This window comes from Tachypleus tridentatus, chromosome 6 (genome assembly GCF_004210375.1).
Source record: "Tachypleus tridentatus isolate NWPU-2018 chromosome 6, ASM421037v1, whole genome shotgun sequence".
Classification (NCBI taxonomy): Eukaryota; Metazoa; Arthropoda; class Merostomata; order Xiphosura; family Limulidae; genus Tachypleus; species Tachypleus tridentatus.
Genome location: NC_134830.1, coordinates 96,051,580 through 96,076,771, shown reverse-complemented (window position 1 = coordinate 96,076,771; position 25,192 = coordinate 96,051,580). Strand labels below are relative to the sequence as shown.

The 25,192-nt window shown below is 34.4% G+C and overlaps 1 protein-coding gene across 8 annotated transcripts in view; it reads right to left on the bottom strand.

The window, feature by feature from the left end:
• LOC143253103 (centrosomal protein of 290 kDa-like) overlaps nucleotides 1-25,192 on the bottom strand; it is a 169,070-nt gene that overhangs the window by 18,059 nt on the left and 125,819 nt on the right. For 7 of the 8 annotated variants that reach the window (XM_076506359.1, XM_076506358.1, XM_076506362.1 and 4 more), the window contains 7 exons: nucleotides 16,729-16,808; nucleotides 13,405-13,542; nucleotides 9,319-9,453; nucleotides 6,552-6,704; nucleotides 5,587-5,724; nucleotides 2,081-2,260; nucleotides 264-356 (listed from right to left, as the gene is read on the bottom strand). In XM_076506359.1, coding sequence (XP_076362474.1) covers nucleotides 264-356; nucleotides 2,081-2,260; nucleotides 5,587-5,724; nucleotides 6,552-6,704; nucleotides 9,319-9,453; nucleotides 13,405-13,542; nucleotides 16,729-16,808 — 917 coding nt within the window. Of the gene's footprint in view, nucleotides 1-263; nucleotides 357-2,080; nucleotides 2,261-5,586; nucleotides 5,725-6,551; nucleotides 6,705-9,318; nucleotides 9,454-13,404; nucleotides 13,543-14,264; nucleotides 14,491-16,728; nucleotides 16,809-25,192 lie in introns of those variants that run through there. The other variant, XR_013029381.1, reaches the window with a different exon arrangement.

Genomic DNA, 25,192 nt, shown 5'->3' with positions numbered 1-25,192 from the left:
GTTAATAATTTGCTCTTTCTTTTTATTAAATATATCTTTCTTTTCTTATGAATTTGTATGGACTTTTAGAAAAAAGCTTCGATTAGAAAAAAAATTTGCAATGAACATAGCCTTGTTACATAATGTAAGTCATTTATTCTTTCTCTTCACATATCTGAGTTTGGTATTTTCACAATTTCATATTATCCTTTTTTTGTTTTAAATTAATATACTTAAGCTAATATGAAATGCAGAGGTAAGTCTAAGAATTACAATATACCAACCCTTTCTTCAAGTTCATCATGTTCTTGCTGTAATCTCTTCTCTCTTTCAGCTGCTTCTTTCAGTATCTTTCTAATGCCTTTTAGAAGATGATTCTAATCACATGTAAAGAAAAAGTATATTTAGATAAATATTACATACTGTTTTTCACAATAATTCAGTTCTAAATTGAAAAGGATAAATGTTAAACATAAATACATTATTAATTATAATATATATAGATCAATTTAAAAATTAAAAAAGAACTTATTCAATGATACTACAATTTTAACTTGGAAAATACTAAATAATTCCAATGATTTAGAATGCCCTTCTATATCTACTTCTAGCAAATGCTTCCATAGACAAATATGTAAACATTTATTAACTAGTTCATTATAATTATCAACCAGAAAAAAAACATCAAAAAACTTGGTTATTTTAAAAATTTATTCTTTTTTGGGTAATTCTTACAGAATTGTCACTGCAAATATTTAATAAAAAATCAAGCACTTCACTATGATGTTTGAAACAATAATATGAGAAAAGAAGGAATTTTATTTAAATATCCCATCATACCAAACATGCTTGCTCTTTCAGCTTTGGGGACATTATAATTAAATGGTCAATCCCACTATTCATTGGTAAAAAGAGTAGCCCAAGAGTTGGTGGAGGGTGGTAATGACCAGCTGCCTTCTCTCTAGTCTTACACTGCTAAATTAGGGACAGCTAGCATAGATAGCCCTTGTGTAGCTTTGTGCAAAATTCAAAAACAATCCATCAATTATTTAAATAAATTACTAATTAGCTTCCTCTTTGTCCTTTACAAAGTTTCCAATATTAATCAGTAGTGCTTAAACATTCCAATTATTGTTTCAGTAAGAGTTAAGTATGATATGAGTTTAATTTCAAATAAACACTATTAAACACTGGTACTTCTTAACATTTTTATGTGCATGTATGTTAACCTTAATAACCTTTACTTAATTATGATTCTTGAATAACAGTTTATTAGGTGTTTGATTTTAACCAAAGAGAAATCAAATTTTCCAATGTAGCATAGTATTAAACCTTTCAATGTTAGAAGGTGCATAATTTAAATGTATGCTGAATCATCAAGCTCAAGCTCTTTATTGTTCATTACATACTAAACTTGTATATTAATACAAGTGTATTTCTGCTGTGTTTGTGTAAAGTTTGGCAAACACTTTATTATTTCATTACATAAAGTAAAACTTGAAAGTAACACAATTATATCTAGTTTAAATATGAATAGATGACAGTGAATATAATTTCATGGAAACAGTTGTGAATGAATGAAATGTTACTTATGAGAAATATCTTCCAAGTATAAATTATCTTTTTTGGCCTCATTAGTCGTTTTTTTTTGTGTGTGTATTTAAACAAAACCTAAAATGGACCTCAGATACTGAAGCACTTTCAACAGAATTTCACAAGTGTTTCAACTTGTACTTTATTACAAAAACCTACTTTCTAAGGAGTCACATGAAGAGGATTTCACTTATAGATTTATTTGAGGGATAACTTTCAGTAAGGATATTTCAACAAAATTCAAATATGTGTAGATATGTACAATACTTAAAAGACTCAGTAACAGGTACTAAATCTAGGTTTTATTCAACGTGTGGTATATTATACCTCTTTAAGTAGAAAAGTAGAGGTTAATGTTATACTCAACATGTAAATTTTGCCATTTTGTAGAAGAGTTAAAACAAAACAACGATATAAAATCAAACAACCTTGTTTCTCTACATTCTGTACCAAATGCACATCCATAAAACCACTTTTTAAAAATCTGTACATAATAAACAAACCTAACCTTTTGTTGTATTTCATTTTCAAGTCCTTTTACCTTATTTTCATACATACAATGCAAAACATAGGCTTTATATTGGTCTGGTTCCACTGTATGGGGTGTTGGAAGTTGTGATCGTACAGTATCAAGATCAGCATTACAATCTGATAACTGCTGCTGAAGCTGGTCTTTTGCGTGTTGCACCTGAAAAACATCAAGAAATTATATATAAAGTTCAATCTTTTTCTGCAGAGAATTATAAATTATAATATTAATAATTTTCCTACCAGGAATTTTTTCTAAGCAGAACACAAGGAAATATCAAGGTATGAAAAAATAAAACAAAATATGGAAAATAATCTCATTTTTTTTGTAGCAGAGAAATTGCCAGTGCCACATACAGACATTCATGAAGAGGTGCAAATGGTTCCTACTAAAAGACAAACCCTCTCATGGAGCTGCAGTGTAAAGAATGGCATGTATGGGGTTAGGAGTATCAAAAGCAGCATAAAGAGATATACATGTCTTGCAAAAGTCCCAGTGTTTCTCTTATTTTTAGAAACATAGACATACACACATAAACAGATATATACTAAGACACACCTTGAACTGTGAACAGGGTGTTGGGAGATATATAAAAATATACTGAAAATAACTGAAGATATAATATTGATAATAATGGCACACAACATCTGTGACAATGGAAAGTAACTGAAAATGTTGCTAAAGTGGACAGGCACAAACTAGACAAGCTGTGAACAAGTTGAAAAACAAAAACAAAATACAATTCTACAGGTATAAATTCTGAGAACACCAGCAACAAAACAACTGCTAAAGAGAAATGTCTGCAAATGTTAAAATATTCTAGCTAATGGAAAAAAAAACAACAAAAACAATTTTACCAAGAAACACATCAAAGTAGCTAGCTGAAAAAGGATATGACATTTAAGAGTGCTTATATCCTCACAGCAGTTGATACGATATGTATCTAGATACAGAAGTTTTACCAATGGTTTGTTTCAAAGTTTATCTGTAATTTATCATCTATCTTACTGACACCATCTTATTTAAGTACTTCACACTTCACAATACATTTTCAAATTCTCAAGTTTTGTCAAATAAGTGGCAGCTGGTAAGAGAAGCAAAACAAAAAAAAAAAGATAATATCTGTCTCTCTGTTTTGTTATTGTTAGTTTGTTTTGTAACTTTACATGTAATATTTTTGATAAAAGAAATGAACAACATGTAGTACTCAATACTCATCTTCCTTTATTGAATATTTGATTTTTAGCAAAAATACGTTATTAGAAATTCTGATTTATTTCTGTTCAAAAGGCTGATAATGTTTACTGAAATCTTGCCGAATTTTGTGAAGATTCATAAATCATGTTGTATTGGGTGATATATTGATAAGATTTATCACAGTTTCGTGATATGATACTTGTATCGTATTGCAACACTTTAATGACAACCATCATTCAGTCAAATATATCAAAAGTAAGGGAATAGGATTCTTGTGAGAGAGACAAGAAGAGCTGAAAACATGGTGAAGCATATCAGTCTGAGAAAGAAAATGGAAAGACATGACAATGGGATCAACTGATCTTGGTCCAATATCCAAAAAAGAAAATGAAAAGGGTAGGCATAATGTTTTTTACTCCCAACAGGCTTAAAGCATCAGACGATGATGCAGAGATTTCATAAATGCATCAAGAAGAGAAAACTGAACCATTGGCAAAATCCACAAAATGACAGCTCAGCTGGAAAAAAAAACAAACAATATAGACACCATACCAAACAAGTGCTATGAGAAACCCACCTAACATAGTGAAACATTTGAAGTTTCTGGACCATAAGAATATAGCAGCAATAGGGTAGAAAGGGCAGAAACTATGAAATAAGAAGCTATCACTCCCATATCAGAGATTATGTGATTGAATGATGGAGAAGTATGCATCATTCAAAATTCATGGGATTGCAAAATTCCATTAGAAGAGTCAAGAGTTTAAGAGTGTGTGATAATCCAAAATCTCAGATGAGCAAGACTATAAGTAGGCACAAGTTGAGATCTGAACTCATGAACAGACCAATCCAAAGCAGAAGCAAACTCGAGAACAATTCAGCACAAGGTAACCACTAAGCTGGAATCCTCTTATCATCCACTTGAGGATGACATTCAATACAGAATGTGTGTAGGAGTCTAATGAAAGCTCTGACTATACATGCTAATCTACAACACATTTTATATAGAACAAACTGGAAGGTTGTAAACTGACAATTCACTTCCTATTGCAAAAAATGAATACAATCAAATCCATATGTGGATACAAGAGATATAAAACTGTGTTGATCAAAAGCCTCAACACAGAAACTATTATGAAATTCACACAAGTTTCACTGAGCAATAAGGTATATCTAGATAAAAATAAAAAGGGACAGATTTATGACCAGTCCTCAATTTCCTCAATGAAATAGTTATAAACATCCACATCAATGCTAGCTGTCCAAAAATTTGTTTAGGTGCTTGAGTGCAATGCTACATGATAAGCTATCTATACTCTGTCCACCACAGCTAATGAATGCCAGATTTTGATTTTAGAACTCTGTAGACTTACTGTTGCCACTAGATTTATAAGTAGATGTAACAGACATCAAAAATAAAACATTATATACATGACTCTAGAATGGAGTGATGACCAAAGGCAAAAATCAGATGTTAAAAACTAATCAATTACAGCAAGTTAACTTCCCATGAATGCAAAACTAGTAAAAAAAAATAAAAATAATCTGTACAAACAAATATTAAGCAATTTTATTATTTTTTAAAATAAACTCAAAGGTATACATCTTACTAAAAGATACATATCTTGCAACTCCACCTGACAGGCAAAAATGTTAAAGAAAGAGCAGTTCGGTAAAAGCAACATTGCCAGTGAAACTCATAGGTGAAGATTATATCAAAGTACACATTTTCAGTAACTGTGCAGAAAAAGAGAATTCATCAAAATAAGTCAACTAATGACACACAGTGTAAAAATAACAATTACAGAAAAGGGGAACATGAAGTGTAGGAATACAGAGCTAGTCTTGTAAATGTTTCTCAACTCCAATATTAGGAGTGATATGCAAGTGATGTACCCACACTAACTGCCTACCATTTAGTTATATCAATAAGAATGACAGAAATATTTGGAACAAACAATGCTGAAAAATCATCAAAAATGTCTATTGCCAACATACCGGTAAACTGTGTACGTAAAGACTAAAAAGCACACAAACTGATTAAACCACACAGCATGACTGTCAAAAGAAAAATCCAATTTACAGTGGGAATAGCATAGTAATATCCACTGATGCAATTACACACATGGTAGGTGAAAGAAATGAAAACGGGTAAGTGGCATATATGGCATACATATAAATATATAAAGGACAATCAGAAATTCTGAGTTAAAACCTTTTGCTGACATAATGAGTTTACAGCATGATACATCAAAACTAGTTTTATTCTGAAGATATTATCTACTTACCTTAGTTAGTTCTTCTCTTAGTTTTTCTATTTCTAACCAAAGATCATTAGTTTTCTGATTCCTTGTTTTGATTCTGGATGGACTATTAGATGTTGACAAATTTTTACTTTCACTGTCACTCTTTAATGTTTGAATTCCCTGTTTCAAAAGTACAATCATTCAAATAATTTTTAAATTTTAGTTGAAAAAGAATAAACTAATGTATAAATTTAACTGAAATTCATTATTCTTTCCTTTCTAAATTTTGGGATAAATAAGAAAATAACAGTCCAAACTTACACTATATTTCTGACAAATGTACAACATTTATAAATATCCTCTTTATGTTGTTTGTCTAAATGTATAAACATACTCTGACCAGTAATCTTGAACTCTTATAAAACTGGCCCAGCAACTGGTCAAGTGTGTAAGGCGTGCGACTCGTAATCTGAGGGTCGCGGGTTCGCATCCCCGTCATGCCAAACATGTTCACCCTCCCAGCCGTGGGGGCGTTATAATGTGACAGTCAATCCCACTATTCGTTGGTAAAAGAGTAGCCCAAGAGTTGGCGGTGGGTGGTGATAACTAGCTGCCTTCCCTCTAGTCTTACACTGCTAAATTAGGGACGGCTAGCACAGATAGCCCTCGAGTAGCTTTGTGTGAAATTCAAAAAACAAAACAAACAAACAAACTTATAAAACTTTACTGGGCAATGTGAACATGTACATCTTTCTCTTTCTAGTGCGTCTAATCCATACAAAAGATATTTATTTGTTTATGACATGCTGGTTAGTTACTATAGATGAGTAAAATTGCTTTGTGCAATAAAGACAAGCTGTTCATAATGAAATGTCCCAGACTCTATATGCCCCATTTACATACTTCAACAGTTGAAAATGGCTTTAAAAATATTGTCAGTGTTATAAGTGGTACTAAATTTTAAACATTTTGGGCAACTTATATATTTTTACAGAATAATAACTTACTACTGTAGCAAGCTCTCTTTCGTTGTTTTTTATCTTATTTTCTGAAACTTGTAATTTGAGCTTTTCATTGTCCATCTGTAATTTCTCTGCTACTTTCTGTAGAGCAGCTATAGTTTTTTCACGTTCCATAGAAGTTTTTCTACTTTCGTCAATCTAAGACATAAATAAAAAATATTTATTACAATAACTTAGGTCTACCATCATATCATGTCATTGTGCATAGTTTTTGTCTACCATGATGTGCTTCTATTGATATTAGAAAACTACAGTAACAAATGATATTTTATTATTTGAATTAAACAGCACATTTTACTAATCTGTTAATCCAAACATATCCACTACAACTGGTGAGAATTAAATCTGTTTACGTTCCTACATTTTTTAGAAAGGTTAATATATCATTGTTCTCTTTGTTATTTAGATTTTTCTATCATCTATATATATATAAGTGCAAATATCTCTGTCTTTCTCTCTCTCTGTGAATCTGTTCCATATGCACAGCCACATTAGGGTACAAATACAACTTTGGGCAGGAAGTAACACTGCCCGTTGCTTCAAAGGATGCAAGTTAAGGACAAAGTGACCAATACAACAATTTTTGGCAAACACAATAAACAACTACAAAAGGGTTAATTTATTTTGTATTTCTGTTCATATGTCTTGTTTTGGAATTTAAATGATGTGCTTCTACAACTGTAACGATCCAAAGATAGCCCTTACACTGCAATGCCTCATTCTTTATTTTGCAACTGAACACATTGTTGTCCTCCCAACATATGAAGTTTTTTAAGAATACCTAAATAAAAGTAACACATGTAAACAACTTGATGTTACATGATTTTTGCTTCCATGTTTTAATATATCAATGAACAAAAGCAATGTATGCTATAACAATACCAATTATGTAGTTGTAAATGGTTTGTAATGATGATACACTGAAACAGTACAGAGTCCCAGTATGATATTTACACACATTGGGAAATGATAAGTGGTCAAACTTCATCAGTAAACATTCTGTAAACCAAATTTATTCACAGCCTGATCTCAAGTATGGCAATAATTATGATGTATACAACTGATGTTTTCAAACTTTTTATAAATACTGGGAATATATGATTCATAAAAAATATATTTTGAGATGTAATTATGACTTATAAAGAATCTCCTCAGTTGTTTTACAAAAAGCATACTAAAAATTGTTAAAATTTATAACTCTTCAACGGTTTTGGACATATAACTGTAAGGAATATTGATGCGTACAATTTTATATATATAACAATAATTGAAAAATATTGTTGGCATATCAGTTGATTCTGAACACCAGTCTAAAAAGATGTTTTATGTTTATTCCATTCTAAACTAGGCCTGGTATTTTGGATGTTCACCTTGCCACCTGTGTCAATCCCTGTCACTGAAAATGCTCGATCTTTCAGTTTTGGGTTCATTATAACGTAAAAATTATTCTTACTATCTGCTGGTGAAGAGTAGCTCAAGAGTTGGCAGTGGATGGTGTTGACTATCTCCCTTCCCTCTAGTATATCATTTTAAAATTAGGAATGGCTAGTAAAGGCTGTTATGTAGCTTTGTGCAAAACTCAGGAAACAAACTGTTCAATATGCTTCACCTGTTATTATTAGTAATAAATATGATGATTTTTGAGATTCAGCACACTTGTAAAACAAAAGGTGGAAGAGATACTAATCCATACATAAGAAAAATAAGTGAAATAATAACGTTTATAAAGCTACAGAAATATATAATTTACTAGATAAGCTATCATTTTTTTAAGCTTAATATTTAAAGGCAGTATATTATATAATAATTACACTGAGAAGAAAATTGTAAATTGAATAATCACACTTTTGTTCTATCTGTTATTTCAAATTTCAATCATTAGTAGAAGAAGTCGGATGAACAGGTAATGTCCAAACAACAAATTCTGTGCACTATCTATTTGTAGGCTAGTGAAGAAACAAAACCACACAAAAATATATATTTTTAAGCCATATCATAATTTAAGATTGTAAATCATAAATTATAAAGGATAATTTAATAAAGATATAGAAATATGTTTGTGTTATGAAGATTTTCAAAGTTTCACAGTAGATAAACATTTTTCATTAAAGACAATTTAAATAAAAATATTTGTTTTTACTGACATCTATAATTATATAATAACTACAGACAGCCTTTGAATATAGTCACTATGTTAAGTTTAAAACTTCTACTATATACCATTGTCATTCTATAATCATATTACTTTTAAAGAGAACATCTTGAGAAAAGTAATATAGTTATAGAATGTCAATAGTACATTATGTTAGTTATTTTGAATAAAAAGCTTTTTATTCTTAAATAAACAAACCAACATATCATATAAGGTAAGAGTATAGTATGTTTTGTTCTCTTGAGAGAAGAATGAAAAAAAGAAAGAAATAAAAGCCAGTTTTGAGCTTTACCATAACTTTAAATTACTGAGGCGAAAACATGATAAACATATGTAACAATGATGAATTTTAACTAACACTCAAATTAAATATTCCAAAAGAGAAAAGAATGTTGAATATGAGAAGATTAATAATACACCAAAATGTAATATTTACACACGTTAGTGTATGGGGAATATATATATGTATGTGTGCAAATTATATAATAATTAACAAGACTACATAAATGGAATTGACTTGAGATACAACTGTAAAACTTAGTTTAATGAAAAGTAAGTTTTATCAAGATGAGCCATTCTTGTGATAAATTACCAGATTACCTGTTCTCTCAGCAATTTATTAGACTTTTGGGCTTTCTCCAGCTCTTGCTCTTTGTTCTTCAACTGACCCTGGAGTTTTTCAACAGTCTGTTGACAATTTTTTCTTTCTTCCCACTGCAGTACTTCCCTTTGAGACTAAACATTAAATCATTATGTCTTATACATAGTGTGTAAATATCACATACCCAAGAATAATATTCTCTAGTATATTTCATTTTTATAGAAAGCTCGATTTATTAAGTAATGCATTGGAACATTCTAGTTAAAATCTAGTTAAAGCCATGTATTAAATTCAGGCAAGGTATTATTCTTAGTAGTTTTATCAGACAAGGAACTTATCTACTGTTTCATGGGTGATAGCTGCATTGTGTTCTATTTGACCTTATGGATGGAAATACTTCAGACTGTCACATGGAGCAAAGATATTTCTCCATTTCCTGTGGCCTTTGTTTGATTGGTCTACTATAGAGATACTGTGTATGTATTTTAGATGCTTTCACATTATATTTCTTCTGACTTTAGAAAAATGTAGTTCCATTTCCTGATCTTAAAGAGCCTGAATTTACTGTGAAGACCTGTTGCTGTTTATTCTGTCCTATTTGCACCTGCCTATCAAGAATTATTTAGCTTTATTTTAACTAAAGTTAACATTTTCCAGATCTAAAAATAAATTTCAACTAGATACCTTTGTGTGTTAACACAAAAGCTATCTTAAGGTAACTCTCTGCTAATTTTGTGTGTTCTTATGTGAACTGTGCTGGTGAATGATGATGTAATCATGTGACAAAAGCCCCACACCAATAGGAGCATTACATAACATCCGTGCATAACAACTCCTCACTACACTTGCACCTGTGATAACTTAGTTTTTTAATGAGATAAAACAAAAATGTGCACCAGAAAAGGGGAGAACAGGTTGGAATGTGTGTAAAGGCAAGCATCTATCATAAATATAACAAGAAATGTTAACTTCCAAGACAATAATTCACTTCTTCACAAAGAAAATCTAGAATCACATGCTGAATTGCTGACAGGGTTAGTGCAATTGTTATCCAGATAATTTTCCTCCAGTAAGCACTTAAAGGGAAGCATATAGAGTATGACATCCAAGGTCAGGGAGTAAATAGGTGTATATCTGTGAAAGACAACATCTTATTTCAACCAGGGTGTATTTTTTGCCTAAAATGTAAGAGGAGAAGAGGCAAATGAGCCAAATGTGTTGCAGGGACAGGGAAAAAAGATAACTTGACTTTCTATGCACTTGTATACAAGTGAATGGTGAGCCAATACTTATAGTGTGGTTGGGGCATGTTCAGACTATACAGTGTGTATTCACCTCAACTCTACTCAATAGTCTGGAAACAGGAAGAGGGCACTTAAGTTTTGTATTATGATTTCATATATTATGTGCTAACCTTATGTCTATGAACAGATTCTGGTTGTAGGTAAAGTGCATATTTATATTACATCACATCTTCTGAACATTGTATAGTCAACTCGATTGGGTTCTGGCTGATGGAGGAAAGCACAAGAGATATGTGTTTAGGTTTTGAGTTGGTGACTTGTACTACACTGATAATGCTACCACCACTTCACTTCTCATTCTATTTTGATCCCCATTAAATCTCCAACCTGAAAAATTTTTTACTGGAACCAAATGCAATTGCTGATCATGAAATATTATTTTTAACATGCAGCATATGAAAGTCAAAGAAGTGGCAAAACACTTCTCTGGTATAAAGTTATTCTATGGTCTATCATTCTGGGTTGGACAATTAAGTAAATTTATATGCAATGAGGACACCCAATCTCAAAGGTAAGCATTTGTAGAACCAGTTTAGATGGTATGAGAACTTTATGTTATCTTGGATTGATGCAGATTTTGGGTAAATATAAACTGAAAAGAAGGGGAATTATCCTGTGAGTATCAACATTCAGGGATGAACATGCCAACTGGAGGGGTTGACAGACCTAACCAGTAAGAGTATAAGGAGAGAGGTCCTTGGAAGAAGAGGAGTCCCAGAGTAGGAACAGATAATGGTGGGAACCCCAGAAGTGAGAAGTCTGTGATAAGGAATACCAAACATTCCAAATGGGACACTGAAGATGATTTGGGTCTGAGAGATGAAAGGGTGAGAGAAGGAAGGAAGAGAGATAGGAAAGAAAGTAGTGTTACTGTACTGAGCAGTCAAAGTCTGAGAGGGGAAAAACTGGTCCAAAGAGAAGAATGTACAAGTACAATGTAAGATGGCACAAGAAGCATACATAGCACAGATATTCAAAAGATGATAATCAAAGGCAAGAAGGAGGAGGAAATAAGTCCAGAGAGAAAGATGTTACAAAAAATGCTAAAAGCCAGTGGCTCCAATAGGCACATGTGAGATTGTGCAAAATCCCACTAAAGTCTCACTTAGGCACAGGAGAATCATGGAGCAAAACAGAACAGAGAAGATGGGGAACGAAACACCTTGTAGTACCAGAAAATGTAAAATGTCATTGACAAAGCTGCCCAACAATTAGTAACAACAGACCAACAAATCATGGACAAACAGCCAGGTAAAAAGTCAGAAAGGTAGTTCACAGTATGATGGCCAGGAGTAATGCAATATCAGATGGACCAATGACAAAAGATTTGCCACTTTCACTGATAGACAAACACAGTGAAAAAGTAATATGGAGAATGCAACACAACTGGAAAGTTTGACTCAACAGGCAACAGATCAAGCAAAATCCATGTGGGAAGGTATCTCTCAATGAAAAAGGGATGCATAAGAGTGATACAAGGGAAGGGGGGATATTGGAAAGAAAAAGAGGAGATCTAAATGCTAAGTGAATGAAGACTGAACTAGCCAAAGAGGTGCCAACAATAGAATCCTATAAGAAGAGTCCTATGTAAAAGCAAGGATCTGAGAGAGAAGATAAGGTGCAAAATAGATATATAGTAAGAAAAGAGGCAAAAATTGGCTGAAAGCATCAACACAGGACCAAGTATAAGTCACCATCATATAAGCATTCACAATAAAAATTAATGTTTTTAACACAAAAGCCAAAGAAAATGAAATTCAAAATCTATTAACAATGCAAACCTCAACAATTTGGACAACTCTAAATTTAAACATGTATGATGAATATAATGCCAAGAGAAATGAAATTTTGATAAGTGCAAGTATCTAAGAGGGAGCTACTGTGCAAGGTGGTTGTGTCACCTTCCTAGTAGTCAAGGCTTTTTGTCACATGATGATGCCACTGTGCACAAGTACAATTTACACTGAAACACATACAATTAGGTGGTGGTTGCCTAAAGGTCAATGGCATGCAAATTTGTTAGGCATGAGAAGACAACATTACTGAGTGCAGAATTGAGGTATCATCCCTGAATTTCTGATTTAGTTATACATACATATATATTGTCAGATACATTTATTTTGTATTATATTTCAATTTAATACCTTGTTTCTTTCATTTCCCCGATAAGAAATCACTACACCTATCTTTCCATATATTAAGTCTACAAACCTTTTGTTTCTGAGTAACAGCCAGTTAAGTTTATCTTTGAATTATAAAAAAAAAGTGTGTACATGTATACATAATTTTTTTATGAAGAAAAACTACTATGTGATATTATCAATACAAAAATTAAAAATCCATCTCTGAAAATTCACACTAAGTTTTTCTACAAATAAGATTATCTTTTTGAAAAAAAACAACAAAAAACATACACAGCCACTATTACTGTAGTTAATACACAGATACAAAATATATGTTATTCAAGCTGCATTAGTATGTCTTAGATTTAAGGTATTGAGACAAGTGATGTTTCAGAAGTGCTACTTTAACCAAAGCTTTACTGTCTACATCAGTGCTAACTGTGATAGTAACCTGTAACAATATTTGCATATAGATAAAAGTGTATACTAGGAAAACTAGTTTATACATTTCATATATAACCTAATCTTTATGTTTTTCGAAATGTAAAAAAAAAGAGCATTAACACAGTTTATACTAGTTTTTTTGAAGTTGCAATTGAAGAAAAATTTATGATAAATCCTGCAAGTCTGGAAAATTGCAATATTAATCTCTATTTACCCTGGCTGTTTTTTCATCTTGATCATAGGGTTTCTCTGCTGGCTGTTGCTTTTTAAGTTGTTCCTTTAAAGACTGAATTTCCTTTCGTAGCTTTACAACTTCAGAAGCCTTTGCTTGTAGTTCAGATTTAGATGCATGCTGAAAATGAATATATATTTCACAAGTTTCTTAATAAAGGGGAAAAAAACATGATATAAGTTTCAAATGTGCTACTCAGAAAAATGAACTATACTGTTAAAATATTTCAAGTTCAAATATCACAGAAATTTCTTTCAACCCATAAACTTTCATGCAGTTTTAAACATTTTAAATAATGGTTCTCATTCTGTTAAGTGAAAAAAAACAATTATGGGATCACTGCCTTCACCCAACATCTGGATTCTATTTCCATTCTACAATTATAATAATTTGTAAAAAATATTTTACCATACTATACCCTGAATTTCTTCATCATCCAATCATTTTTAACATTTCTTCGATGTTAGAAAAAATAAGAGCACTTTAAAGACCACAAGTAAAAACTTAAATATACAGATTTGTTTTCTATTATTGTGGAAACCGTTTTCCTCTTTATTAATAATTATAGCAAACTCTAAGAATATACAATGCTTTTGTTATAAACAGAGTTGAAACATGTGTAAGAGGTTATAATCATGGCCTTTTAATAATGAAAACCTCAATCACATAGACTCAGATTAGACATTTAAACACACATGATCAATATAATGCATTAACATTATACATATTAATATGGCTGTATATTAAAAAAACAAACACCAAATACATGTCGAGTTCAATGATAAAAGAGCATGCTCTAAACACAGTATATAATTAGTCAGTTATTATCTGACATGGCTTACACGACTATGATTTTCTTCCTCCTGCCCAAGATTTCAATATATAGGGAAATGTATCAAATACGAAAATGCTAAGAGCCAGAGAAATCTTGTGGATTCAGAAGTAATGTCCAGAATTTGATAAAAAATTACAATTAAAGTTTAGGGTTTATCTGTAAATCTTTGCTTTTTTATTTAACTTGCTTCAGAAGTACATGCTTAGGTCTCCCTTGAAAATGTTGGTCAACTTCTGTGAAGAAAAAAACTGAATATACCAATTTAACCTCAAAGAAATTATAAAAAGATATGCTTTAGTGAAGATGGTTTCACAGAAGGAGTTAACAACATACATAAGAATTATACAACACAGTTTGGATGACAAATAATTAAAGCTTAAATGAATATTAATAGATAAAAATAATAATATTCAATACACTGCAAAAATAATTTTAAATTTTTGTATATTATTATGAGATTTTGCAAGCTTTTAGTAATCATTAAGAGTCAACTGTAGAAGAAAATTAGAATTTTCTATGAAGTATTTTCATTGAAAATTTCTCCACAACTATACAGAGCCAAAGTGTTAACTGTTCCTAGAGCAAAATAATTTTTAACATTAAGATTAAAAATACTTTTCTTTATCTGAAAAATCTCAAATTTCATTTGCATAATTTCTGAAACCTCCTAAATAAATTTCTAACTTTTGTCAGTAAAGCATTATATTTTATCTGTTATGTACTCTATTCTAACTCTGTAAATGGTTTGACAATTTGATCAAGTTTGTCACACAATCACACACAGTCTAAATTACCCATTTTTTCTTTCTAAAATGATTTCAAATTGTAACATGAAATTACATTTGCTTATCCTAAATATTTTTCAGCTCGTGACAGGACACATCTATTTATACTTAAATTTTATTGTACTTTAAACCATGTATAATTAACAGTCATGCCACATAAGTTGAAAATCACTTGGCAAACATGTAGCTCATATTATGCTAGTGAATTACATAATGCATGAGCTATGCACAAGTTGATCATGAGTATACCTTATAATATTTATTACTATTATTTATATTACCTAATCTAACATTATCCAATAAATAGAGAATATGCCAAAAAACAATAAATAAAGTACTTACCTTTTTTCACTGTTGGCTGTCAGTGACAGTTAAGTCTTAACATTAATTTTATATTTTCATACTAATAGTACTACTACACTTAATAATTTTTTATGTGATTAAATAATGCATCAAAGAAAACAGAATAACAACATTCAAAAAGCAGGCAATATCTCAAAATTATTGCAATTTTTCTGGCTTTTTAAATATGTGAGAAGAGCCAATAAAAATTCAGCTAAGCTTGTTGATGTATTTCTCATGCCAATAAAGTTTAAACTGGAAGTGAAATAGACACTTCTCTGCAGTAGTTTTAATAGATTAAAGAATTGGCTTTCTGTTGGTTATAAATAATACAGTATTAAAAAACAGAGAAAAAGAATTATTGGCAATTTCTGAATAAGAGGATATGACAGGTGGAAATGATAAGTCTGAGTTTCTATTTTATGCTGCTGTAACTAAATACAATTGCAGGCTATGAAAATTATGCTTTGCCTCAGTAATGACAACACTTCTTGGAGGGTAAAAAAATTAAAGAGGAGATGCCTTGAGAGAAGATGTCACATTTCTTATATCAAAGGAAATTCAGGATTTCGTTTAAATATTGCCTTGTAAAATTAAGAACTTAAAACATATATGATTAAAACTTCGAATATTAGCTTTGTTTTTTTAATCTAAGTAATAACATAATTAAACAATATTAACTGCAACAGTGATACCAAGAAACTGTTACTTTTAATATAGTTGAAATAGGATGTTTAATCATTTTACTGCTGAAAACGACTATAGTAGACAGAAGATTAACTATCATTAAGAGTAGAGGTTGACTTTTCCTCCACATTTGTAAATAAACATTTGTCCCTTTACACAAAAAGTGACAACTTTCCATGAGCTCGAATCAACTGCCAGATACTGGGTGTGCTGAGATATGGGAATGTGAGTGAAAAACAGAAGTTTAAACAATCCCTCAGCTGGAAACCCAGATAGCAGATGATGTAAGGCACCTGCATACATATATATCAACTGATTGTTGTATTTTATTTGTATTATTACCCTAATTTAGGTATGTAAGTGACACCATAATCTCAAGATATGCAATGTAAGTTTGTCTTGTATATCATAATGTATAATACAGTGAAATGTCCTGCTTAATTTTTCACAGATAAATGACACTGACTGGGGACTGACTGACTATGAAATCGAATTATGTGGTGAAAGGGTTAAAGAACTTACATCCATTCAAAGTCAGTGGAAATGAAACATTGCCAAATGTGAAACACATAAAAGGTAAATATTACAGTGTAAAATATCTAAGCTATCTGAGATCACAGGCAGACGTAAGATCAAGTATAATCTGAATCCTATTACCTGCTGAGTATGACTCTTTGCTTTATGGACTTGTTTTTTTAACTCTTCCTTTTCCATCTCTAACACAGTTTTTTTTCTTTCTGAAATATTGAAAATGATTTAAAATAACATATACACAACACATTTCAACAGATCTAGCTTAAGTTGAGATGAAAAGCAAGTTTAAACTTACATTAATACATATCTGTATATAAACTGTCAAACTATTTTCACAATTCACATTCTCTTTTAAAGTTATAATTTCCTATATACTGAAAATAGTATTTCCAATAGGTACTTCTCTCCTTTTACAAGACTAGTTATTCTCATTCAGTGTTGCCCTCTACATGCAAAATGTTTTCTATATGTATGTTATAAGCCTTTCACTCCTCTCCTATTGGATTTGAATGATTACAATGTGTTTCTCACGTAAATCATCATATGTCATTTCACCATCAACAGGACTGCATAATGTACATTAGAGGAAATCACATCATCTACACTTACAAAAGACCACTGCCTAACTCTGCACTGAATGGTTACAGCCACCTTTGTGTGTAATTCATTCAGAAGGGTGCATACATGGTTAATTACTCTAGTGGCTCAAAACTGGAAAGTGGTAAGGACTACAATATTCTACTTGAAGAAAAGAGAAGTGAGAGCATGTTGCAGAGTATGGAGGAATATCATTATCTGAGAGAGTGCAATGGGTGATCATAAAACCCTATTTTGAAAAGCAGACCATATCAATTTATTCAGTATAAGGCACTGGCAACTATTCACTTTTGCTTTACCCATGCAGTCCACGGTTGATACAGTCTAGAACAAGCAAGTTTGTGAAACAATGACACTGCAATGTTATTCACCTACAAATGATCTTGTGGAATAACCCATCTTAATAATAAGCCCTGCGAAGATATAGAATATAAAGCACATATCAGCACTGCTGTAAAGTGCAGATTTTAAAATGAAGACAACCTGATGAGGCACCTCTTGCCACAGAGTAGAATCAACATAATGAATAAATGAAGCAAGGGCTCCTTAAAAGAAAAGAAAGCATGAATATAAACTTACCAAATCAAAGTTGCAATGAAGCTTAAAGAACAAATGTATCAGGTGTTGTGTACATGCCTGAATGTAAGATTTCTTACAAAAGCCAATGAAGATGAGATGTAAAAAAAGGTGAGTGGTTGATACAACTGAAGAAATTCCAGCAAAAAGAAGACAAGGAGGAAAACACCACTTGAATCAAAAGTTGAATCCAGCTGGTGAGGGTAGAAGGGGAAAGAACACAGACAGGGAAAATCTAACAAGCAAATGAAAGGAAGTCATGATGGCAATATAGCAATGGTGATACAAGTCTATCTGGATCAGGATGAAGGGAGAGATGAGAAATAGAAGGGAGGGAAAAAGGCAAAAGGAGGAGTCAATCCTCCCTAGCCACCAAGGTTTTAGGTAGGAAGGAAAGATCCAGAGAAAGGAAAAGAGTAGAAGAGTAGTAAAGGGCACATGAAGTGTCAATGGCAAACAAATCAGACTTTTGATATGTACAGGCCAAGAGAAGAAGGAAAAGTGAGATGTGGAACATGAGGAAACAGGTTCAAATGGAGTTACATGCAGATAATGGAGGATCACAGTAATATCCCAGTCCTGAAGAGTAGCCCTCTGGGGAGATGATAAATCTGGAAGGAATGTATTAAAATGGAAAAGACAGGGGAAGCAAAAACTTGACAGTGTCTGAAATTAACAAAAGGTACAAGATAAGTCAGTCTGATAACTTGAGATTGAAAAGACCAAAGATTCCTGGTTAAAAATCCATGCGAGAAATTCAGCCACATAAGCAACAGTAGGTCAACTGCTGGGACTACCCAAATTAGAGATCCTTTAAAGAAAGTTATATGGAATGAGCCAAAAAGAAAGCTACGTGATAAAAGAAACCTGATTTGCTTGCTAAGAACTGAAGAAAAGCCAGGAGTGAAGATGAAGGATACAGAACTGGTTATTGAGGTTGATGAAGAGAGGTAGTCAAGAGGAGGTGTACAGGAGATAAAAGACACAGCTGTTGTAACTGTGGAAACCATAGTTGAGTTGGCCAATAAGGAGCAATCAGAAAAATAAGGCAAGGAGTGGTATGAATGATACAGACCATCTGATGAAGTAACTGGACAGAGCCTGCAGATGACATATAGGGGACCAAAAGAGAGGCAATGTGTCACTGAAGACTGTGGGAAATACATCAATATAGCAAAAACTAGAGAGAATACAAAGCCATCATAACACAAAGGGATCTAAAGACTGAATCTATCTCTATCTGAAACATTTTGTCAGGATGCAAAAGATGAGCCACTACAAAATTGAAAGCACACTAAATTTGACACACAATTAGATTAATGTGATGTGAGTGTGTGCCCAACAAAGGGGATCCAAATTCAAATACGGAGAGATCTTAACCACATGCCCCCTTGGGAATTCATATGTGCTACTACAGTAGAACTGTCAGAAAGAATCCTCCCCAGACAATATCTGGCAAAAGAAAGGAAGTGATTCAAAGCCTGAAGAACCATGAGAAGCTAAAGGGCATTGAAATGCAAAGACTTTTCATCGACAGTACAAATACCTGAAGCTTCCTGGTAAGTGATTCATATATCCCAGATCTGAAAAGATGCAAGTAAACTGATGTAAATCCAGAGGAGGAGGAGGCAATGGGACACCTGCCAATGTATGGGCCATAACCAACCACCAAAGTAGGTCATGCATTAGGATATGAGGAATGGCAATGGTAGCTACCAAGGTGTCTCGAGCATGGTTCCACAGACTGTCAAGAGCCCAATGATGACCACATCCTCAAAAACAATAGAACCTTATGAGCAGAAAGTGAGAAAGATGAAAGGGCATGGCAAACTAACAATTCCATAGAACAAAATTGTAGGAGTGAAGGTTGGGCTCAATTGAGATGAGAATCGAAAAAGATAATCAAGCAGACACAATGCTTGGCAGAATGTAGAAAGGACATCTCTATTTCTATTAACTGGCCTACCAGAGCAGCCACTTCAAGGAGTTGATAAGTATGGATGGCTGACTCCAGTTCAGAATGAAACAGAAGACCCCAGCTACTCAAATAATGGTGGAATCACAGCCTTAGAAAATAAAGATGGTAGGCAAAAGCCTGATAGGGTGAGAAATGACTCCATGATAAAACAGGATTGTGAAATGAATCAACTGAGGCAGGACAAAATGATAACAGGTCTTCAGGCCTTGGTTTTCTTGAACAACAAAAAGTCTGAAAGAAAAACCTAGTGAAGGATTCAGAACAGATGCAACGGCCTGCTGGGATAGTATGTCCTGAAATGCCTCCAACAGATGCTGTCCATTCATTGATCTCAAGGCAGAGGGAAGGAAACGGGCATAGGAGACATAGAAGGGAGTAAATGAACAAGACCATGCATCCTTCTAATAAAACTTGAAGAATCCAGTTATCCATAGTGAAAGGATGCCAGTGATGAAGAAAATCAGCAAAGTGAGATCCCACCAGGCAGTTACTGACATTGTTGGCGATGTGACATGCACTGTTGAAAAAAAAAACAATGAGATGAGACAACCTAAGAAGGAGGAGCAGGTAAGGATTGGGAAAACGAAAGACAAGAAATTATAAAACTGTGCCATATTGGGCTCCAGTTGAGACAAATGGGTAAGACTTAAAAGGGTAGACTATTGTTGTACTGATATAGCACACAACTCCAAGTGTTCAGGAATCATGTCAAATACATTAAGCAACAAAAACAGGGTCATACATAAATACTAAAGATAAGATAATGCGAAACTAACACATGTTAAGGTTGCATCATGACCTAGAAGGACCCAACAACAAAAAAAACATGTATGCAGAGCCAGAGCCAAAGTGGAGGAAAGAAGGGAGAGGATTTCCCATGAAAATCCCCTCACAATTTCTGTAAATATCCTCAGAAAGGAAATGGAAGGAGGAGAGAGAGAGAGCAAAAGCATTGTAAGCAAAGGTGGGAAAAATTGAGCATGGGTCAGACTTAAGAGAGATTTGAGGGCCACATTTCAAATAGGCAAAATAGAACCTAACAACTGTTGATCTAGAAACAGAAGGTATGCATGATGACATGCAAGGGCAAGCTGACACAAAGCCCACAGAGAACAAGGCATGCTAATCCTATAACTTAATTGTGAAGCAAAATGGTTGGCATGTACCTGAATTTCCAGTCAAGGGAAAAAAACGAAACAGAAATGAGAAGAATGGTCATGTTGTAAGATTGATTGATTGATTTAGTGTTTTATGGCACAAAGCAGCTAGGCTATCTATGCCAAACGTCCGTTAAAAAGGTAAAAATAAATTAAATGTAGTAAAATACAGAAAAGGAAATGAAGGTAAAACAACACATCATTGAAAAACAGAAAAAGCATAAAACCAATGTTGACACCTAGTTTACAATGGTAAGAGAGAAAGTAGAGTAAAAGAAGTTGTAAAGTACTTACTCTAGCAAAATGGTAATGATCATAACCTGCCAGGAAGACTAACAGGCAAGTTCAAGAACCACCGTCAGTCACCTGAAGTTGGCCTTTCCAGTCCTGGTTCCGGGTTATGTGTCATTATTGCCAGTACCAAAGGGTAAAGTAATAAAAGTTCAAAAGACATGCAGCAAAATTAGAATAACAACTCGCCAGGACGACTAATGGGTAGTTCAAATGGATAGTTCAAACAGCAGCGTTAGTCACCTGAAGTTGGCCTTTCCAGTCCTGGTGTCGAGTTATTTAATGTTCTGGCCATTTTTCAATGTCAAATTGAACAAGAGAGATTGAAACTGTGAAAAGAGAACTGCAATTAAAAAGGTGTAATGAATAAATATCGAACACTTAAATGAGATTAAAAAGATTAATGGCCAGTAAAAAACTAAAAACTTTATCAAGGTGGACAATGTCACCATCACTAATAACACTGTCCAATGTTACAGATAAACCCTGGGAAAAAACATGTTTAAAATAGGGCCGTCGTTGAGAATTGTAACGATGGCAAGAAAGTAAAATGTGGCTGAGAGTGATTTGAGTGTTACACAAACCACACATTGGCGCATCAGTTCCAGATAAAAGAAAACGACAAGTTAAAAAACTGTGCCCAATGCGTAGTCTAGTTAGAACAACTTCCTCCTTCCGAACCTTACGGAAGCTAGATGGCCAAAGCTCAATATAGGGTTTTATTTGAAAAAGCTTGTTGTCGCGTTGCTCACTCCAAGTGGACTGCCAGCTGGCACGGAGCCAAGCCTTGAGTACAAGACCATAGTCCATGTACGGAAGAGGCACAGTGGTGATAGTGCCGGAGCAGATAGATTTAGCTGCCATGTCTGCAAACTCGTTCCAGCAAATACCAACATGGCCTGGTATCCAGAAAAACTGGACAGAAGTAGCAGTTAATGAGAAATGGGCCAGCCGGTTTTGAATATCGGCGAGAACAGGGTGTGAGCCAACATGTAGCGAATCCAGGGCCAGTATAGAACTAAGCGAGACAGTATAAATAGTGCAGTTGGAGTACTGCTCAGCTTCAATATGATCCAGGGCACGAGATATGGCATACAGTTCAGCAGTGAACACAGTAGCTGTAGAGAGGATTCTGCATGCAACCACCAAACCACAGCAAACCATAGCAGAGCCCACTGAATTACCTGATTTGGAACCATCTGTATAAATGGGAACGGAATGATTGTTGGAAAGATGTTCATTAAATAAATGACGGTACTTCCAATCTGGAGTATCTGCCTTTTTCAGATAACTAAAAGAAAGGTCACACTTGGGGGCTGTAATAAGCCATGGTGGGATGGGCTGACCTGTGGAATCTGCAATGTTATCCAAGGACAGACCCAAGTAATCCAATTACGCCTGGATGCAAAGGCCAAACGGAGCAATGACAGATCGTCTGTTCTGAAAAGGTACAGCCCACTGAGGAAGGAAAACACATCCCCAGGTGGGATGCTTTGGTAAGGAACGAAGTTTCGAAGAATATAGTAAAGATAGTTGCAAACGGCGAAGGTGCAGAGAAGGCTCATGAGTTTCAACGTATAAGCTTTGAACTGGAGAGGTGCGGAAAGTCCCAGTGCAGAGTCGAAGTCCTTGGTGATGAATGGGGTCCAGCATCTTTAAGGCCAAGGGTCTGGCAGAGCCATAGACCATTCATCCATAGTCGAGTTTTGATCAAATAACAGCACAATATACCTTTAACATGGAACATCGATCTGCTCCTCAATTGGTAGAAGAGAGGACACGGAGAATGTTCAGTGCTCTTGTGCATTTGACCCGAAGCTGCTTTAAGTGTGGTATAAAGGTCAGCTTATGGTCAAAGATAAGCCCCAAGAACTTGGTCTCAGGGACCACTGGCAGCGAAACTTCACCGATATGAAGTTCAGGATCAGGGTGAATACCCCGTTGGTGACAAAAGTGCATGTAAACAGTTTTAGAGAGAGAGAAATTAAAGCCGTTCACCATAGTCCACTTCAGTACACGATTGAGATGTGAAAGTCATCGACATACAGACCATTCGCAAAAGTGAGAGGGAGTTGTTGAGTGATGGCAGTTATCTTTATACTGAAAAGTGTGACACAGCCCTGAGGGACTCCAAGTTCCTGTACAAAAGAACGGGAAAGTGTCGAACCCACACGAACTTGGAATCTCCTGTCCATTAAAAATCTTTTAATAAACATGGGTAAATGGCCACATCACCCATATGTATGGAAATCTCGCAAAATGCCATACCTCCATGTTGTGTCGTAAGCCTTCTCTATGTCAAAGAATATTGATACAAGAAGTTGGCATTTGAGAAAGGCTTCTCTGATTGACATTTCAAGTCAAATTAGGTTGTCTGTGGTGGAGTGCTGTTGTCGGAACCCACACTGGGTGGGCGAGAGGAGGTTGTTTGATTCGAGGAACCAAACAAGACGAGCATTAACCATCCTTTCTAAGGTCTTACAGAGACAGCTCGTCAAAGCAACTGCACGGTATTTTGAAGAAATCTTGGAATCTTTCCCAGGCTTAAAGAAAGGTAAAATAATAGCCTGGCACCAGGCATCAGGAAAAAACATTCTCCTGCCAGACATGGTTAAAGACAATTAGAAGGACATCAAGAGAAGCAGGAAATAGATGGTACAGCATGTCACAGTGTACATCATCTGATCCAACCGAGGTACTGCCAGACCGATGAAGGGCCATTTTCAGTTCCACCAGTGTAAAGGGATAATTGTAGTCAAAGAGACAGTCAATTCGAAAGGAAAGAGGTGAACGCTCTGCCTGAGTCTTGATAGCCAAGAAGGTGGAGGAACAAGCAGAAGTGCTAGATACCTGGCAAAAGCTTTCACCTAGAGTATCAGCAATGCTCCGGACATCAGCCACCTCCTGACCATCAGAGAGTAAGATCGAGAGGGGGACAGAATTGTAGTGCCCATTGACCTTTCGAATCCTGTCCCATATGACCTTGGAACTGGTGGTAGAAGATATGCTAGTTGTGAACTTAATCAAAGATTCCTTCTGGCTTTGATGTCTTACCCACCTAGCATGTGCATGGGCCCGTTGGAAAGCGACGCGGTTCGAAAATGTGTGGGATATCTACGAAAAGTATCCCAGGCCCGTTTTTGAGCCTTCCATGTTAAGTGGCAAGCAGGATTCCACCACGGATGAGGATATCATGGAAAACGTGTTGAGGTCTTAGGAATACACTGATCAGCTGCATGTATAATACAGCCAGTTACTGCTGCCACACAGTCGTCTATTGATGGCTGATTCATGATAGCAGGATCAAGTTCTGCGAGAGCAGTGAAAGTGGACCAGTCTGCCTGATCCAGCTTCCACCGGGGCACGCGGGAAGAGTGGCATCGACCATGGCCAGTCTCTCTCAAAAGTAAGTAAGTCAGTCAGTCAGTAAAGGACTGACTAGGTGCATGAAAATAAGTAGAAGAACCAGTATTGAAAAGAGAAAGGTTGTGATCAGAAAGCATATGCTCTACAGAGCGACCCCTCCCATCAATAAAAGCACTTCCCCAGAGGGGATGATGTCCATTAAAGTCCCCCAGGAGTAGAAAGGGAGACGGCAACTATTCAACGAGAGCATCAAGGTTTGATTGATTATATGTCTCTCCAGGGGACAGGTAGAGAGAACAAACAGTGATGGTATGACCCAAGGAAACAAGGGAGTGTTGAGTGACAAAGACAGGGTTGGCACATGCTGATCAACCAATAATGCCACCCCTCCATGTACTCGTCCATCACACAGCCTGTCATTTCTGTACAGAGAAAACTGCCAAATGGTGACTGTATCAGCAGGTTTTAGAAATGTTTCTTGTAAGGAAAGACCTACAGGATGGTAGGAAGCAATCAGTGTTTTGATGTCATCCAGATTAGAACGTAAACCTTGAAAGTTCCATTGTATCAAGATGACCATTTTTCATGACAGGTTGGCGAAGTGGCTGGAGAACACTTCTGT